At 44.3% G+C, this 18,999-nt stretch overlaps 1 protein-coding gene and 2 long non-coding RNA genes across 4 annotated transcripts in view; 2 read left to right on the top strand and 1 right to left on the bottom strand.

Annotated features, from left to right (window-relative positions):
• HNRNPLL (heterogeneous nuclear ribonucleoprotein L like) overlaps positions 1–6,443 on the bottom strand; it is a 28,517-nt gene extending 22,074 nt beyond the window's left edge. For both annotated transcript variants that reach the window (XM_017818939.1, XM_017818940.1), the window contains exon 1: positions 6,112–6,443. In XM_017818939.1, coding sequence (XP_017674428.1) covers positions 6,112–6,312 — 201 coding nt within the window. In that variant the 5' untranslated portion in view covers positions 6,313–6,443. The remainder of the gene's footprint in view (positions 1–6,111) is intronic.
• A 269-nt stretch (positions 6,444–6,712) lies between these two features.
• On the top strand, positions 6,713–11,747 carry LOC108499292. Its single transcript, XR_001875499.1, has 3 exons — positions 6,713–7,022; positions 11,110–11,282; positions 11,547–11,747. It is a non-coding gene; the product is annotated as an uncharacterized LOC108499292 (long non-coding RNA).
• Positions 11,748–12,323: 576 nt separating this feature from the next.
• Positions 12,324–12,885, top strand: LOC108499293. The gene is made up of 2 exons (XR_001875500.1): positions 12,324–12,398; positions 12,754–12,885. It is a non-coding gene; the product is annotated as an uncharacterized LOC108499293 (long non-coding RNA).
• Positions 12,886–18,999: the final 6,114 nt, after the last annotated feature.

The following is an 18,999-nucleotide window of genomic DNA, read 5'->3' as shown; positions in this document are numbered from 1 at the left end:
TCAAGCTTTTCAGAAAATGGATCATAAAGGAACAGTATTTTGCTCTTCCTCCCCTTCCCAATTCAAACTTCTGTTACAGTTTCAGTTCACATCTGTCATGCATAACCCTTTGTATTAGTAGATACAAATCTTTCTAACTCTCTCAAAAATGAAGACTTTCATACTTGCATCTTCAAATCTGTTATACAGGAGTTATATCCGCATATACAGAGTTATATCCGCATATACAGGTGTTCTCACTTCTGCAACTTGAATTATTCTCAGAACCACCAACAAATTCAAATTTTGCTACCTTTTGTGGTTAAAGCAACATTTGGCTTTCCAAGCCGAATTTCTTTCTCCCATAACATCATACAGAAAAGCATTCTTTTAGCAAGGTTTAGTAAGAGATTTAGCAGGAATCAGAAGCTGCTGCTACTAAAGTAACCTGTTCAGAAGCTCAAGCAGCATGGAATAAAAAACAAACAAACAAATAAAAACCCCCCCAAACAACAATGTCCCCCCCCAAAAAAAAAGAACACAAAACAGGGAAATCTTGCCATGAACTTAAGGACTTACCTACATAGCATTTCAGAACCTCATTTACACAGATAAAACCACTGAGGTGACTAAATCAGAGGGGCTCTGCTTTACTTAAAATAGTTTCTAGCCAGCAGCACAGGAACTGAGCATAAGTCAGTCCTGAGCCAGGAAGCCTCAAACTAACATTCACAGAGCATACTGGCTGTTATTGTTAAACAGGTTTTGCAGCTACAAAGCTGCAGTATCAAGCAAATCTAAAATGATCCTTGATTTCCTCTAGAAGGAGAAATAAAACCACTAGACCACATGAAAAAATCAAATGTGTCTGCATAGTGTAAAGTGCATCTACAGCTGAGGTCAGAATGTACACAACTCATCCAACTGCTGCTGTAATTTCTTTCCAGAGATGGAAAATACAGGATTTTGACCAAGATCTCACAGTCACTGTACCTTGAAAACTACACGAGCTGGCACATAGGCAAAGGTCACATCAAAGCATCTGCTCCTGTACAGACTAAACCACCACCAGTATTTCTCCGCCTACAAAGGAGTCTTTCAGTCACTCAACTCCCATGATGGCACAAAAGCCCCAAGCAAAACTCCACCATGACCCTTGCACTCCCTCAAATCCAGGAGAACAGAGTAGCTGATGCTACTGCTGTACCATTAATACATATATATACAGCTTAGGGGGTTTTGAAAGCTCAATAACAATTTCTTGAAGATCATCAGCTGGACAGAAAATGCAACTATTTAAATAGATAACAGAAACAGACTTCCTTTCTGTGTGCTCAGGACCAGTAACAAGAACAGAAAAGGTCTCCCTCAAGAAGGAAGCTAAGAACATAAAAATGCTTAATCTTGAAACAGAGCTGAGGCACAAAGGGAAGCACTGACATAACCAAGCAGATGAAGTACAAACAAATGACTTCATATAGGTAAGACTGTAACAGAAGCAGCTTCAAAGAATGGCTGTAGCATTTTAATATCCATTTTTTATGTGACCTACATAGCTCCAGACAACATTTGAAATATATCAATGGTTTCTTGACAACTAATTATTATCTGCCATTCCAAAAAAGAAGAAAGTAATCATGGGCTCTAGGAGGATGTCTTTCTTGCTCATCAATTCTACACTGGAACTTTTTCACCAACTGTTTGCATAAAAATGCGTCCTTTGCCCTTTCTCCAGATGCTTTCCAGTCAGTATACTCACATTAGTCCTACTAATTTGTAATACCTTTTTTGAGCATCTGCTTCTTTATCTTTTCACTGCTTACCTCCTCCATCTCTCTTTTTTTTCCTTACTGCACAAGGATGGCACTCCTCTCTCATATTCTCTCCCCCAGGTACCTAAATATATTGTTATTTAATTTCTCACCATTCAGATTATCCTATTCACTCTCAACTTTTTTCCTCTCTCTGCATGCCTCTTAATTGCTTTGAAATTTCTTTTATAAATATGACAGAACTGGAGGCCGAGGGGGGAAGCCCTAAAAGGTTGCTTAGTAAGTATATAAGTGCCCAAAACTTCATGAATGCCTAATTATGGACTGATCTGCATCCAACTACCTTGCAGAATAACACAGGTAGCTAAAATTATTGCACTAAAAAGGCAAAGAGAAGGTACACAACACATTTCCTGATAATCTCAGCACTGCCCACGGGGAGTGGTCTGATGACCCCATACTCTGGAAGTCTACCTGACAGTTTAGTTTCATTTTGGATGACGAGTTTGGGTATCATTTCTCTTGTTTAATGCATACTTCTTCCTAGCATTCTACCCTTTTAATGATTTCAACTGCTACAGAACAGAATATCAGCTCTCTGCCAATTCTGAATTTGCCCTGAAGTGGTCAGGGAGTTGGACTAGATGATTGATGCAAGTCCCTTCCAAATGAAATAGTCTATTATATTTTCCTCTCTGCTCAGCACAATCTGAACATCCTTCAAAAAAAAAAAAAAAACTAACCAAAAACAAAAGCCAAGCAAACACCACCCTAAAACAAAACCCCTCACAACACAGTGTGATCAGGAGATTCAACCCGAGATACTGGAAGAAGAACTAGCCTGAAGGTAATGGTTACTTTTTTTGAGAGAGAGGACAACGGAGGGAAGATGACTTACACTTACTCCAAAACCAATTTCTAGGATGTACTTCATTTAAGAAACAGATACTTGAACAAGTCACTGGAAAATAGGTCAAGATCTGAATTCATTGCATCCAGCTGCTGTTACCACACTGTCTGTGACAATCACCAAGCAACTGAGTTGCAAAGAGAGCTGCCTTCCACTTACCACCAGGCAAGAACACTGCCCAGGAAGTTTCAACAGAGCGGATGAGAAGCTGCACATTTACGTCCCTATCTTACCTTGCGGTAGCTCGTAGTTATGTTTGTGTATTCAAACACCACATCTCACTTCCCCAACTGTAAAAACAGGTATAATAGATCTTCCCTACCTCACAGAAACATTTAAGAATAGGTATGTTAGAGACAGCGATGAAGTGGATGTTACAGGTTGTATAAATAAAACATTAATCAATAAAACTGAAATTTAAGGGAAGGAGAGGGGATGGAGCTGAAAGGCCCCCTCAACTCCCTTAAACACAGCTCTTAGCCCACATTTTCCCACTGTCCTGACACTCTGCTACACTGCAATTCTGATTCCTCTGCCAAAGCCTCACTACCATTCAACACTGCCTCTATAAGGGTCCTTCTTCCAAATCATACTCTCCCTCACTGAATATTTCTGCAAGAACACATCCTGCTCTTTCTCTGGTCAACATTCTGGTCTGTTCCTGGCTCTCCATGCTCCTCAGCCTGGAGATGAGCCATGAAGAAGAGGGTACACATCTGGGTTATGAGAAGTGTCCACGTGAAAGTCTTATTCAGCCAAACGAAACAATCCCAGAACAGGAAACTGCCACAACAATAAATATAGCCCAGGAAGGAGACCCCACCAACCTGCTCAGCAGGGTCCTACCACAAAAGAGCTTTTATACAACAGGTGCATTTAATCCATGAGTGTACAGTTCACTGATATTCCAGGGCATATGTCAGGGGAAAATAAAAAAAAAAAATCAAACAGTGAGGCTACCAGACTCCTACCACTCTTTTTACCCTGGTCATCCATTTTCCCATTTCTCCTCCTAGTTCCTCATTCTCTATAGTTCCTCCTACTTATTCTTTTTCTGCTCTCTTCTGAGCAATCCAGGATACTTCCACTTATTCCTTCCTCTCAGCCTACCTTCATCTTGTATGTCTGAACCCCATACAACTTTTATAAGCTGAGAACATTTCCCTGTAGAAAAATTAATAAGATATGTCACAGAATAAGTAAGTTTCCTGTACAGTTTTGTACCTACTAGAGAAAAAAAAATAATGAAAATTCGTACCAACTCTATTTAATAGATGCTGGCATTTTGCTATTAAATGCTTCACAAAAATTACTAACAAAAGCACTCAGTCATTCATTTTTCATATATCCACTTGATGTTATAGCTTATTTTTAAAAAACTAGTTTGATTTCTACTATCAAGACAACTTCTGCCTCTCCAGTAGTGAATCTGGGAACATAGCTTTGCCAATAAATCCCCACAGACCACGTACCTCCTTGAGGTACACTACAACTGACACAACAAGCTGCCTAAAAACCCTCATGTTCTTGACCTGCTACACATTTGCTTCAGTTTCTTTACTCACAAGACTCAGCACATGCCATTCTTGAGAGCCTAAATGTAAAGTTTCATACTCCATACTCTCATTATCTAAAGGGGCAGGGCAGCATTACTGCACAGTAACTCAGATAAAATGAGATACTGATACATCATGAAGACACTCTGAGCCAGAACCCAGAAAGAAGGAAAAAGACAAAGGTAAGAACTAGTTGATTTCATAAAGTAATGCAGAAAAGAGGAAAGGCCAGAGCAGAATCTTGTTGCAACTTGAAACACTCACTGCAGGATGTCCAGCTCTCCTACACAACAAAATTTCAAGATAGCTTAAGCAAGTATATGGATTCCATTCAGAACTGGCCTTTAAGACAGTAGCCATTGCTAAGTCTTGACTGCAACAGAGACGATGCTGCATCACAAGAAACTGGAGAACTAAAATAGTTCTCTCCAGAGATGTATTTTGTTGCAGTTTATCAGGGAACTTTTGTAATAATGTGCTACATTTGGCTGGGGCGAAGTTAATTTTCTGCATTGTAGTATGAGATATAATTTGTATTTGTGCTGGAAACAGTGTTGATTAAATACAGACACGTCTTCCTTACTGCTGAGCAGTGCTTACTGCACAGAACCAAGGTTTTCTCTGCTTCTTCTACCAGCTCCATCAGTGACCACAGCCAAGAGAGGTGACCTCAGCTGACCTAAGGGATATCCCAAACTGTATGACATCATGCTCAGCATATAAAGTGAGGGAAGAAGAAGGAAGAGGGGACATTCTGAGTTTTCTCACTTGTACCCTTCTGATTCTCTCCCCCATCAGACCGGGGCGGGGGGGAGAAGGTGTGAGAGGCTGTGTGGTGCTTAGTTGTAGGCAAGGGTTAAACCACAACAACAAATTGAGCAGGTACCCTCTCCATCAAAAGATTTAACTGATGGAGAAATGGCAACAGCAAATGCTCTCTCACTAACTTATCCCAGTGCTAAGCAAGTTCATTTTAACAAACCATAAAACAGGTATTCTAAATGTCGAGGTCTGCCTTTAAACTGATGTTTTCTTGATCTGGTTTGTTCAAGTAAGAAACAGAAAGAGTCGTCAAGAAGAAAAATGGTCACAATCAGACGGACAGTTAGTTAAGGAATCAAACAGCAGACACAAAAGTGTTGTTAGCCCAAATTCATGGCTCGAGGATATCTTGATACTTAAATGCATATTCATGAAGAAAAGGTAAGTCGCAAAAAACAAAATATAGTGAACCAGCGTGCTTATAGCAGCGCTCGTGGGGGAGGAAGAAAGTAGAAATACAAATGAATTTAAAAAGGAGGCAATCGTTTATGAGCAGCCTTATCACTGTACGCTGCCAGACACAAAGGTAAAGCGGAAGGATGAAAGGTACCCTCTGCCTTGGTTTCAACACATCCCCCCATGTTTCTATAGTTACGATCAGCAACAGGGCAGGCACAAAATTTGCAATGGCGATACTCCCCTAAAGGCAACCCAGCTGCCCACGGGAACACCGGCAATCCCTGAGTCTCAGACCCCAAATCCCTCACATCCATCCATCCATTCATCCATCCATCCATCCATCCATCCATCCATCCGCAGGCTCAGCCCCTTCACGCGGGCAGCTCCGGCGAGGAACAAGAGCACGTCTGCGGAGCAGAGGACCCATCCGGGCGCCCCCCGCCATTCCCGGCCCGGAGCGCCTCCATATCCTGGGTGGCCCCGACCCCGGGAAGGCCTCGCGAAGCCCCCCGGCCCCCCCTCGCGGGCAGGGCCCCCCCGCCGGGGCAGCAGCGCCGGGGGCGGGCGCGGCCTCGCTCGCGGGAGGGGCGGGACGGGCCGGACGGGCCCCCTCCCCCCGCCCGCATCTTGAGGGGAGACGCCCCCCGCCCGCCGGCCCCGCGTCCCTCCTCACCCCGCCCGAGAAGCCGCCGCCGCCGCGCGGCGCGGGGGGCTTATCCCGCCGGCCCTCGCTCTCCTCCGCGCCGCTGTACTCGATCTCGCCCTCCTCGGCGGCGGCGCTGGGCTTCAGCCGCTTGGCCTGGCTCTCGTAGGCGCCGTCCTCCTCCTCCTCCTCTTCCTCCTCGTACCGCTCCCCGGACGACGGCGACGACATGGCCGCGGGAGAGGAGGGGAGGGAAGGGAAGGGGCGGGAAGGGGCGGCGGGCGATGAGAGAGACGCGGGAGCAGGGACAGAGCCGGCGGCACCGCCGACCCCGAGCGATGCTCTGCGCCCCGGCCCCACACACGGCCCGCCCCGCGCCGGGCCCCGCCCCCCGCCCGCCACCGGTGTCGCGATTGGCTCCCAACCGGGGAGGGAGCGAGCGCGTCGCGGCGATAGGTCAGCGGGGATGTCCATCATGAGCCAGAGCGGCGGCGATTGGGCGGGGAGCGAGCCCATCAGCGCGCGGTGAGGCGGACCCGGCCCCGCCCCCCGCCGTGCCTCAGGGTCGGGCGGGGGAAGGCGGTGGCAGCGGGGACGGCCTGAGGGGCTCCGGGCGCCCGCACAGCGCCTCCGGATCGGCGGCCTTTTCCTTGCCCACCGCCGCCTCTTGCAGGCCCCGCCGCCTTTGTCTGCTTCCCGGAGCCACTGAGCTGATTGGGCGGCGGAGGACGCGGGCCCCGGCGCGGCCGGCGTGTCCCGGCTGCGAGGGCCACGGCATCCGCGAGTTGCCAAGGTCACGGAGGCTTCGGGGAGCTATGAGGCCGCTCCTGAGCACCCATACCTGGCCCTCGGCCCCTTGCAAGAAGTTCAAGTGGGCCGATGGGGTCCGGTGTCCACCGGTGAGAAACAGCAGCGCACTTTGTGCGATCCCTGCGAGCCCGGTGAGCATTAGACTTGCTTGCACACCTCACATTGTGCTGCACGCAGGTCTGTGTGCTGGCAAATGGTAGGTCTGCTCAGGTTCCTTTTCAGGGCGATGTTACCGAAGGTGGCTCTGGGAGCCCATTCTCTGCGTGTGTGCAGAGAATCGTACAACCATCCAACAGCCCAGGCTGGAAGGGAGCTGGAAAAATCATTGGTCCAACTTTTATGGGAGGGAGCCTAGATGAGGTTATCTAACACACTGTCCAGTAGCAGCATGGAAACCTCCCATGACGGGGACTCTACCGTCACATTCCTGGGTTCCAGTCACTGGTTGTTCTTACTGTAAAAAAATTCATGTTGCTCCTTGTCTTCTCCGTGTGGCTCTTTGTGAAGAGTGATTGAGATATATTGAGGTATATTGAGATTAGCCCCCTGCCCCCAAGCTTTCTCTCCTTCAGAGAGATGAGACCTAACTCCTTCAGTCTTTCCTCATAGGGCAGGTTGTCCTCACCACCCAGTTTAGTGTCATCAGTAAACTTGATGAAGCTGCTTTCAACCCCCATCATCCAAATCATTGTGAAGATGGACAGCATGGAGCCCAATGTCAATCGGGGGAGGGCACTTGTGAGAGGTTGCCAACCCAAGTTAAAAACATTAATCACCATCCTCTGAGTGCAGCCTGTTAGCCAATTTTCTACCCATCTTGCAGACCACCTATCCAATCTGTGTCTTGCCAGTTTGTCTGGGAGAAGACTTCTTTGTGAATGGAGGCATGGCAAGAAGACTCCCAATGTTATAAATGGCTTACAGGACTTTCTAGCTGAATTAGTTTCTGCAGCTGTGGCTGCCAAACCAAGATGGATGTGGAGTGGAACCTTGCTTGAAGTAGATCACTGGAGAATGGATATATGATTGCTTTTTCACTTGAGCAGCCAAATAGGAGGGAGGGAAATGATTCAGAAGACAGCCAAAGTAAATGCTATTATTTTCTTCTTCTTTTGGTGTGTGTGTGTGGAAAAACCCAAAGCCCCATACCTATCAAATAAAACATGTTGTTCAATCTGAAATGGTACTTGTAGGCTTTGAAAGCTAGAAAACAAAGCAGATAGTGTTGTTTACACATTTTCTGTTATTCTGAAACCCAGTAGTAAAGGCACTCCTCCAAGAAGTAGGAGGAGGTTCAGTTTCCCATTCTGCCTGGCATGATTTGAATCTGCATCTCTCAGCTCATCTAATCACCTTATCTTCAAGCACATACACTTGATTTAACTGAATTTGCTGTGTTTCTCACCTTCTCATTTTCTCTTTGGTCTTTGTTTCTTAGTTTATGTTTTTCTTTCAGTATTTCTTATACTTGTACCTATTTTTTAACAAAGAGCATTGCAACTTTGAGAGCGTACAGTCCACAGGGCTGAAGCTGTGCACACATCTGTTGTAGGTTGAAACAGTCAATGAGGAACATGCCATCTATGAACATAAAGCACTTCTTTCCAAATACACTACTGATATTTCTGCTTACTCATCAGATGAAGTTTCTAGTAAATTAGTTTTATGTGGTAGAGCTGTGGGATTTTAGCAGACATTTACACCATAACATTGCAAAAAGTAACAGCCTGAGAAATCACAGAATGTACCAGAGTCAGAAAATGGCATTGAAATGCTGCAATAATTAGATTTTCTTTAATAATATCCTCCATGTACTTAGAAGTACTTTTCTGAAAATGGAGAAATGACACCAGGCCTTTCCATGGTCTCCATAAAGGTTTGGAACGAGATGATCTTTAAGGTCCCTTCCAACCCAAAACCATCCTGTGTGTTCCTGTGACATACTGTTTAACCAAATTCTTATTTACTGAGTGTTCCCAGAAACAGCAGAGTTTCAGGATGCCTCTGTGCAGTATATGGGTTCTAGTGCCCCTGCGTAGCAGACCCTGCTTTGCTGACTTAGTACAGTATTTAATTATATGTGGAGATGTTAAGATGTTTTACTTTTTTAACTTGTGACATTGAGGCTTCCTTGCTCACTACTGTGAGCATCCTTGGAGCAGTCCTTTTTTCTGCCTGTGCCTCGTGGGTAGGAAAGGAGGGAGGGAATATGGAAATACACTCCAATTATGTAAGTTTGTAACTGAGCATCTGACTCAGCAGACAGATTTCACTGTTATGTTGCTCGTCAGACCTGCTGCTTTTGTATAAAAGAGAGAGAGAGAGAGAAGAAAGATGCTAATGCTGCCTGAAAGAGTTCTTTTCATACAATTTTTGTTACCTGGAGGTGATAAACAGAAGTCATGGTTTCAGTCCGCTACCCTCCAATAAGAACAGCAATTAGTTTTATTTCTTGCCACTGTACAGTCGAGTATAACCACATAATTACAGAAAGAGCAGAACAATGATATGAAGAAAAATCCCCAAACCCTGCAGAAATTTAAATCGCATAATTACACTCATAGTTTGGAATTACATGTTGTTACCAGTACAATTTTCTCTCCTCTTCCTTTTGTGCCCTGCCTTTCTTACATCCTTTACTGTAATTTACATTACATTAAGCTATTAGCTCACTGTAGGAGGAATGTGTCTTACAATGCTAAAGCATTACACTTTCAGGGTTTTTGTTCCTTCTTGGGAGTTTAGTCTCAGCAGTTTAAGAAATGAGTGCTCTGACCACCCTCCTGCTGGAAGTTGCCTCTGCCTCAGTTGCAGAGGGATGGTGAAAACACCAATATACCTGGGCAAACCAAACTGGGAATTGCTTCTCAGTTTTAATTATTTTATTATTTTCTTTCTGATTTGTCCATGCTCTCCTCTGGGCTGGACAGTGCTTGCTTCTCCTTGCTACTTGCTACTCTTTTCAATCCACCATCAGCCTAGAGACCCCTATGTCTGGGTACTCATTGTAAGACTTCTGAAACCAAAGCTTGGTAGTACTAAGCATGTGATACACTAGTTGTTGTCAAGAGAAACCGTGACTGCTCAACATATTTGACACTGGCTTGAATACCTAAATTGGTGTATGCTTGGGTCGATAAACAGCTGTGGTAGAGGTCAGATCCACTGACCAGTAAGGACTTACATTGCCTTACATGGCAGAATCACCAAGCCTTGCATTGTTGCCAGCACTTCCAAAAGGATCACAAATACTGGGGTATTTATTGTTTCTTAAGGCATCAGACTCCAAATAACTCCAAGTTTTAGTTCTCTAAGTAAACTTAGAGAAGTTTATCTCTGTCTAATGAGTACTTCTGAAAAAAAAAATTAATTCCTTTGATTGCACCTGAAAAGCATGATTTTTAAATGTTTCCATGCCAGGGGCAACCCAACAGTAGTCAGTTCAAGTACAAAATCCATAAAATCACAAAAGGAGATCTCGGGTTTTCTTTTGGATCACCTGACACAAAGTTTTCAAATGTTTTTGTTCATTACCACTATGTTTCTGTCTATATATAGAGTCATTGTGCACATAGATGCACACATACACAAGGAGCTTAAAAGTGATGACACTGCTTTCTCTTCATACAATGTAATATAGGCAAGTTACTTAAACCAGTTGCTTACCATCAGTCATTGTTTTTAGCTCATCTTCTTACACGTGAGCTGGCAACCTCAGAATTGGTTTTCAGAACCGAGTGCAAAATAAAATTGCATTATCTGTGAAATCGGGCCTTAAGCATTTCAAATGGTCCCTTGAAAAGTGTATGGCCAGAACACATCTGTACAAAATCTGTCTACATGTCAGTCTTCTACCCCTGCAGCAGACTGCAGCAGCTGCTCGCTCACATGGCAGTGATGCACTTCCCTACAGCAGTGAAAAATACTCAAAAGAAAACAAGTCAGTTTTACCAGCGATGAGCTGAGGAGCTCTGGGCTCCCTGTCTGAGTGGGAGGAAAGCAAAAACTGAGCTATCTGGGCACAGCCTGCTCAGTACACCAAGTGAGGCTGAGGCCCCATGAGCAAATGGATCAGTGGCTGTAAAATAAAAGTACTTATCACAACAAGTTAGGCATGATGGACCAAATCAGCTTGCATTTGAAACTTTCATCTTGGCATTTTCCATTATGTATGTTTTTGACTTTGCATGCTTTATTCTTTTTCTTTGTTATATACAGCATGTGTGATTACCCTCTGTTAAAAGGATAAAAAGGCAACCTGACAGGTCATCCTGTGGGATTTTCAGACTTGAATACAGCAGAGATACACCAGCAGACAAGAGCCACTACACTTGTTTGCACCGTTCAGCCACAGCAAAGATAAAAGTCCCAGAGTCGCGGCTCTTCCCCAGGTATGGGGCCCCTATGTGGGTGGTGCTTTTTTACCTTTATGGTTTGTTTGGTTACCAGCATTGGGTGGACAGTGTAACGTATCTGTCTAGCCAGTAATTCCTCTCTCTGGTTCAGATCACTTTTTTCTGCATGAACAGTAGACTCCATTTGTTGTTTAAACACTGTAACAGAATATTCACATCCCCATCAAGGGATGGCTTTGCTTCTTTGTGGCTGTAGCATTAAATAACTGCAGTTCCAAAATGTCTTCCTTTTGCTGGCAGGTTGCTGGATTGTTGGCATGTCCAGGAGATGTGGATGTGCTACACACATTGGCTGTGCCCTGTGCATAGTCAAGTGCTCTGAAAGAAACCCAGGCAACTTCCTTGTCCTGCCTGGCTCAGGAAATGTGGACACAGAATCATGAGGAGCGAGCAGGACATTGGGGTGTGTGGAGAGAAAAGAGGGCTGACCAACATGGCCTCCAAAGGCCCTAGCTACCTTTCAGTGTAATGCTCCAATCCTGGGACAGCCTGTCCTGCTGAGGAGGTCAAAAGCTTTTCCTGTTCTGTGGACACAAATCATGCCCTTAGCCAGGTCTGATCTTTGCTTACAACCTGAACTGCCATCTGTGGGGAAAGTTGTATCCAGATACCAGGACTGTCCTCCCTGTCTTAAAATAGCTGCTTCATTTTAAATGAAGCATTTTTTTGTTCCTGAGTGTTGCATCCCCAAAGGAGGAATGGCTCACAATTCTGGATTTATATTAGGCAACACTTCCTAGAAATGATCAGTGCTTAATTTGTGAAGCAGGGGTTGCTTCTCAGAATCACCACTTGGTAAGCACTTGTGAAGAGCTACCAGAGCTACCAGAAAGGATATTATTTGCTAATATAGTAGTTTAATTGAAGTTCTGTGGTTTGTATTTTGCTCTTCAATGGTGAAAACTTAACTGGAGCATAAGGTTCAGTATCTAAGTGAGAGAATGTCTGAGAGCCAGGTGCTTTCCTACGAGTTATGGTGTTCTGTTTCTAACCTTGATCTCCTTTGTTTCCATTCAGGATGGTGCAGCACCACTGGACTGCTTTGCTTGCAGTGACAGGAATGCAAACTGGTGATGGATTTTGATCTGACTGGTAAGAAAAAATGTCTACAGGGTGAGACTGGGTGCAGAACAGATGTTTCCCTATCCTTGTGTGGGTGGGAGATGCTACAGCCCCAGAGCACAAACCAACCTCTTATATATGTCTTTGCTTGGGCAGTGGTTTAATGCACATTATACAGCACAGATACTTTGTAAGAAAAAAGCAGTTCTGCTGTATGTGGTACATCAGGATTAGTTCTATTGATTATCATTAAAATGTTGTCTACGCTTATGTTCGCCTATTCCAAAGAAGGTTCTGGTGGCTAAAGCCATAAAAAACATTTTGTACCATTTCACCTAGTTAGCTGCAATGACCTTGAGGTAAATCCCTTGTGATTTCCCTACAGCATTACTTTTGCCACCTTCCTGGACTCCCCAAGCATGACACTAGCACAAGGATTTTGACTATAACAAAGGGGGTGAGTTCACCAAGTATTGCTTCACAAGAAAGAAAAGCAAAATAAAATAAAATTAAATAATTCCCACTTGCACTTAGCCCTAACTGACAGCATCTAAACCTGTGACAATGACATGGCTGCTGCTGCTGCTGGCAGCACAGATGACAACACTGTGTGGGGGTGGAGGAATCGGGCTCAGTGAACTCGTGGTAGGTATCTATGTGCAGTGAGCTATCTCTTATGCAATTGCAATACATATTACCACCTGAGCTACTCCATGACTATTCATTTGTCTGGCACAACCTCCCTGCCTGAGGAAATGCTGTTTATACAGATAAGGTCTTTGGACCATCTTTGCTACCCCTCTAGAGCTCCCAGTGAGTTGACTAGGAAGTTGCACTTGATGAAGCGCGTCCTTAGGGTGCCATTGACACTCTTTCTCGGGTGACACACTTCAGCTTTTCACACTCCACAGGAGCATTCATGCATTGTCCAGCAGTTGCCACACATTTAGACAGGCTACCTACCATACAGTGATGTGAAATAAGTCATTTTAATGACATGTGACAGCAAACTTTGGAGATTTTTTTCATCTTATGATGTCTTTCTGGGAGAATAGTTGCTGCTGAGAAGAAATCGTTATTATGCCGGCAATAATACTTACCTAGCACAAACGGTTTCTCCAGTAGAGAAAAGTTTTTGCAGCCTCTCCAAATTTTTAATATAGCTGCAGTTTTTGCTTTTAATATAACAAGGCTTTCTAAAGTGCAGGTTCTGAGTCATTGCAAATGTCAAATATAAAATAATTAATAACAAAATTGACTCCCAAATTAACCCAAAGAAAAATCTAGTGATCCAGAAATACTCTCATTAATCATTCTTTAGACCAGTACTGCCAATCCTAGAAATCAAAGGTCGTGAATTACACCTGCTCCCCACCTAAACCATGGTTTAAAGATCAGAAGTCACATTTTTGTGGCTAAATCAATCTAAACTATTTTGTTCGCCTTGTGGTAACTTGAGACTGTATCTCATCCTTGGATCATGTTTTTAATTATGCTTTAAAGTCCCCATAACAACTGCAGATTTCCTGTTTAAGGAAAGCCAAGATTCTCCTACATCTGAGGCCACTGTGGTTAAAGAAACAAATTTTGTTACTCTGCTAAAAGTGCAGGTGTTGGCCACCATGAATACAGCTGTTTCAAAGACAGATGACATTCTGTGGAATCAAGTAATACACTGGACTGATTGTGAAATTTTATCTTCACATACCTTTGATTTACTTTTTTTGTTCTTAGAGCATCTTGACACATAAATACTTTTTTTTCCCCCTCTGCATTTAGGATTTTGTAGCTTAAATATTGTCTCTACTGGTGTGCTTCAGGGACAATTTTGAGTTTTTGGTATGCCACAATCCACCAGGACTAAAAACGCAGCCAAATTTTCTGATAAAAAAGCAGAAAACTTAGCCTAAGAGCTTTATAAAAGGGTCATAGGAAATTCCTAGATAAGAAAAAAAAGAAACATCACAACAAGTTTAATACAGAACAGACACTTTACATGTTCTCATAGTTGAAGCCTGCACAATGGGACAGTTGTGAGTTAAAGGTTTGGCTCTCTAATCATAAAAAGAAATTTAAAAATACAATAGAGAGCCATAAGTCCTTGCAGTGAAACACTTCCAGATTTCCTGTATCATTTTTTTCAGGGATTTCCTTAACAAAGTCTATCATCCTGTCTTACCCTGGGATTTCTATGATCTTTAAGCACTGTCCTTAGAGACACTACCCAAGTAATCTTGGCTACATCCGCGCTGTGAGGGGAAGAGGGCTTGGGAACACCAAAACCATGTCCTCTTGAATTCCAACCAGCCTAGTGTCAGCTGAAGGCAGGGTACAACAAGCCTGTCCCAGGCTGTAGGGACAGTCAGACAAGGCAGGCTGAGCCCCCATGCCCAGCATCCATAGGCTCTCTCTGCCTCCACGAGGTTCTGGGACATCAGAGCAGTCCCGGACTGCCACTTACTGCAACAACAGCATCACCCTTGGCTTTCCAGGGCTATCCCTCCATAAAAAAAGTCACCTAGCTTTAGTTATACCAGTGTTGCTGTTGTTGCCTCATATAGGAACATGTGGGCATGCCAAAGGGTGCTTTATTCAGCATTGCCTGGGGAGAATGGGGATGCTCATACAACTCCCTGTTGCTTTAGCTCTGTTGGTAAGGCACTGTACTTCAGCAGCACAGATGTGTAGACACAAAACCTGTGTATGCTATGCCTAAATTGGGGAGTGGGGGAATGGATCTGCACATCTGCATGTGTGAAGTAAGTTCTTATCACCAGCTGCCTGCAAGCCAAGCACATCCCCCTTGCACATGAAGGCCCCCAGTTTTGCCCTGTGGTTTCCACAAACACCCTCCTTCCCTTTGACTCTGTTTCTTGCTGTTGCTCAAACAGGAACTGCTGTGCATTCACAGCCTTTAGTAGGTGATGCTCTAATCTCCCTTTGGCATCTCCCTGCCAGCTGCCAGTGCAGCCATGTATACATCTGAGAGCAAATTTTCTAGGACAGCACCATGAGGCAAAATGCTTTCCCTATTTGTTTTCTCTGTCCTCTCATCTTATCTCCTCCTGCCCCCCTCCCCCAAGCCCTTTTTTATATCCTCCTCCCCTTTTGCTGTCCTCTGAGTGCAAAACCAAACTGATACTTGTTCCTGGTGCTGGGACCCTTATGTAGGTCAACCCCTGTGAGTCATGAGTGTGGTCTGCAGTCAACCTACAGCTGCTTCATGATGCAGAAGGGTAATCGGGCTTATAATTTCTTGTGCCACTTGCCCTTGCCTTTCTTCTTCTACTTCCTTGGCAGATCCACAAGTGCCATGCCATGCCAGCCCATCTGGCTGTGAGCTGCAGTTTTGTCAGTCCAGCAGCCCAAAGCAACTTACAGGCCTTCCTGTTTGGTGCCTCCTCCACGACAATGCAGAGCCCTCTTCAGAGATGCAGGTCCTTACAGTAGTGACTTCACCAGTGGAAAAAATATTGAATGAAGCAGAGCTGTCCTACTTGTCATGTTCCTGCTTGACTTGCTGAGGCATTTTCGAAACTCCTCTGAGCCCTGCACCCACTGTTTTGTAGGGTCCTCAGCGCTGTGCATCAGTCTCAGTGTGAGCCTCAGTCTCTCTCCCACAAGCTTTCAGTAACAGAAATGGAAAGCAAATCCAAGTCTTCGCCCCATCAGAAACCACAGCTGCAAAGCTGTCCTACTGTTGCATAAGCTGCTTTTATTTTTGAGCCTTTAGACCTGTAGCACATCCTCTACAAAGGTTAAATTCAAAATTAGCTGCACAAGCATAGAAAGGAGAGAGGAAGGTCTATCTCTTGGCATACATTATAGTCCCCAGCCCCCTCCAAAACAACATGGAAGTGTCTCTGGTTCAAGGCAGCCTACACAACAGCGAGCTGCAGGAGCTGTAAGCTATTATTTTAGTTCCCAAGGAAAGTAATTACTATAGCAACCAACACATCTGAATGGCTCTTTGGCTGCTACTGAGATACAAACAACTTGCGCACAAAGGCACATCAGAAACGTGCTGTGTAAAACGTTCTCGGGGAGCTCTGCTTTTTGTAGAGCTTTATAAAACGTGCATAACAGGCTTCTGAGAAATGACTGCCAGAATAACAGCAAGCAATTGTACCATGCCATGATCCCAAAATAACCTAATCAATGGCTCAGTATATTTGCCCCTGAAGAAATGAAGCAAAAAAACTGCAGGCTCCATTTTAAGCCTGTGTGCCGGGAAGTACCCAGCTGAGCTGAAGATACATTCAATAAGCAGACAGTAAAATGGTGGGGAAACGTCTCCCCTTTTGTTCTGTGTACTGATGCAAACTCCCAGCAGGCTTCAAGTGCCAGCTCATCCCATGGGCTTATACAGAGTTTGTCAGAAAAAGGGATTTAATTACAGCCTTGTAATGCTGGAGGGTGTAAGAAGTCATGTCTGCATTCTTTTCTGTATCTGTGCAGCAATCAACCCCCACAGACCCCATCTCCAGCTGCAGTGCTGGGTACATCACTGTTGCTATTACTGAATAAGGAAGCTTCTTGAGCAACAGCAAACTGTAATCATTGGCCATTGCTTAAGTATTACAGCGTTTGGAGTGTCTCTGTCACCTTCAAATCAAAATGCCACTGGTGTAATAACAGCTTGATAGTTTCTGGTACCTGCCTGCAAAGCAGCACCACTTCACGATGCTGAGACAAACAGCTTAGATCCCCAAAATGAGATCTGGTCCAAGCAATCTGGCCCAGGAGTATTGTCCAAAATTTCCCCACAGGAGACATACACACATGTCACCTGTCTCAAGGATGGCAAGCAACATTAACATTACACTCCTGCAGCTCTGATGAAAATGGCAGTTTTGGATCTGGGTAACAGAGACAGATAACAGAGATCTCTGTTACAGAGTTAGATACTATAAGGAAGCACATGTCCCTTCCCAAATCTGAACTGCCTTTTAAAATTACCTTTTAGTCAGTTGAGTCCTAAAGTCTGGCTCTGGGCCCAGAATAAACTGAAAATTACAGCTGGATTTGACATAAAGACAAAATTAAGGAAGGAAATGTAGTGATGTAATTTATTACAGAAGTGCCCTACGACCAAAGAGAAAAAGGATCTTGGCATAGCAGGTTCTGCACGACAGTTTTGGCTGACTGTAGCCTTTTAAGCAAAGTCACTTTATTTTGGATTAAAGAAAAACATCTGAGAAAAGCACAAAAATAAAGAATTCCTAAGAAAATAGCACAAACATATATAAAATCCAAGGACTCACTTCTGTCTTGCAAAATGGTAGCCGCCCTATAAGCACCAGGAATTTCCAAACTGCCGATCCCAGGGAAGTAAATTCTCCTCTGTAATTTTTCTCATGATAAGTTTGTTTTCTCATAGTAGCTCCCTCTCAAAAAAAACCCGAAAACCCAACAAAACAGTTCTTTATCACAGTGTGCCTTTTTATAAGCTCTTTGGTTGGGGAAAGACAGGACCACTCACTCACAGGGTGAGTGAGAACTTCCCAGTTCGCCTTTGCTACTAGACAGGAATATCTTGCCTGGTTTAGAGGAGCTGGGACCAGTGGGACCAGGCTTCTGGGCAGCATGTAACCTGCCTTCATGCCACACCTCTGCTATTCCTGCAGGGTCACTGGCTGCAATAGAGCAGATAAATCCTTGTTCCTCACAAACATTTTGTGGTTTGGGTCGGAAAAGGCTGCTGCAGTGCCTTTTCAGTGAGAGCAAGGGAAGATACAGAGTATAGAGCTATTGTGCTGCCTGGCTGCTCATGCAGAGCTGCACAGCAGAGAAGTGAAACCAAAGTCTCAGAGATGAACAGCAAGCTCTTTTGAACACTCACCAGCTGTAGAAGTGCCCTGCTACCAATGCCAGGTGGGTCCAGGCCCAATACTGCAGTTTTCTTCTGCAAAGAAAGAAGAGAAAAATGCAAGGAGCTTGCATTTGACCATCACTGTAAGCAAATCTCAGTGCCACAGTGAATAAGGCCCAAAACAAACTCTTCCTTAAAAATAGAAATCCTCAAGGTCATGAAGCAGGACTCTTGGAATACCTTGCTCAGATTCTAAAGCTGACATTGCTTCTTACTGTTTCCTGCAAGATTCAGGCTTGTGCAAGCTGGTTTCTTTTCTAGTTTATCTGCTAGCTTGAAAATTGAGTGGCTAGTTCATTAACAGATTTGTCTGTGGTATTGCTTTTGCACTTGGAACAGCCTTAGATGTCACCGGGGCTTGAGTGGTCTTCCATCTGTGAAGATAGGTGAGAAAATCAGGGTGTCCATGGCTGTTACATCAAAGAGTTTGATCTGGACCTTCTCTGCTGCAAATCAGAGAAGTAAATCAAAATGGCAACCCCTGTCATGTTAAAAAAACTCACAGGTCAATGAAATCTGGTCTTTGCAAAGCAGAAATGCTTCCTATGTCTGGAGAAGCACGTTAAGGGAGAGGTGTTGAGGGAGTCAAGGTGCTAAGGAGTGAGCTTCTGGGAACACTCTGCATGTGAAAACACTTCATAAATCAGTTATAAATGAGGTTGTCCTCTCTTCCATCCATCAGGGGCCTTCCTCACTCCAAGGTTTGTGCTGCTCCTTGTCGTGTCTCAAATGGGAGGTAGTATAGATGAGCAGTAAAAA

Source organism: Lepidothrix coronata, unplaced genomic scaffold (genome assembly GCF_001604755.1).
Source record: "Lepidothrix coronata isolate B3197 unplaced genomic scaffold, Lepidothrix_coronata-1.0 Scaffold71, whole genome shotgun sequence".
Lineage (NCBI taxonomy): Eukaryota > Metazoa > Chordata > Aves > Passeriformes > Pipridae > Lepidothrix > Lepidothrix coronata.
The sequence above is the reverse complement of the archived record's forward strand: the minus strand, read 5'-3'. Positions and strand labels throughout refer to the sequence as shown.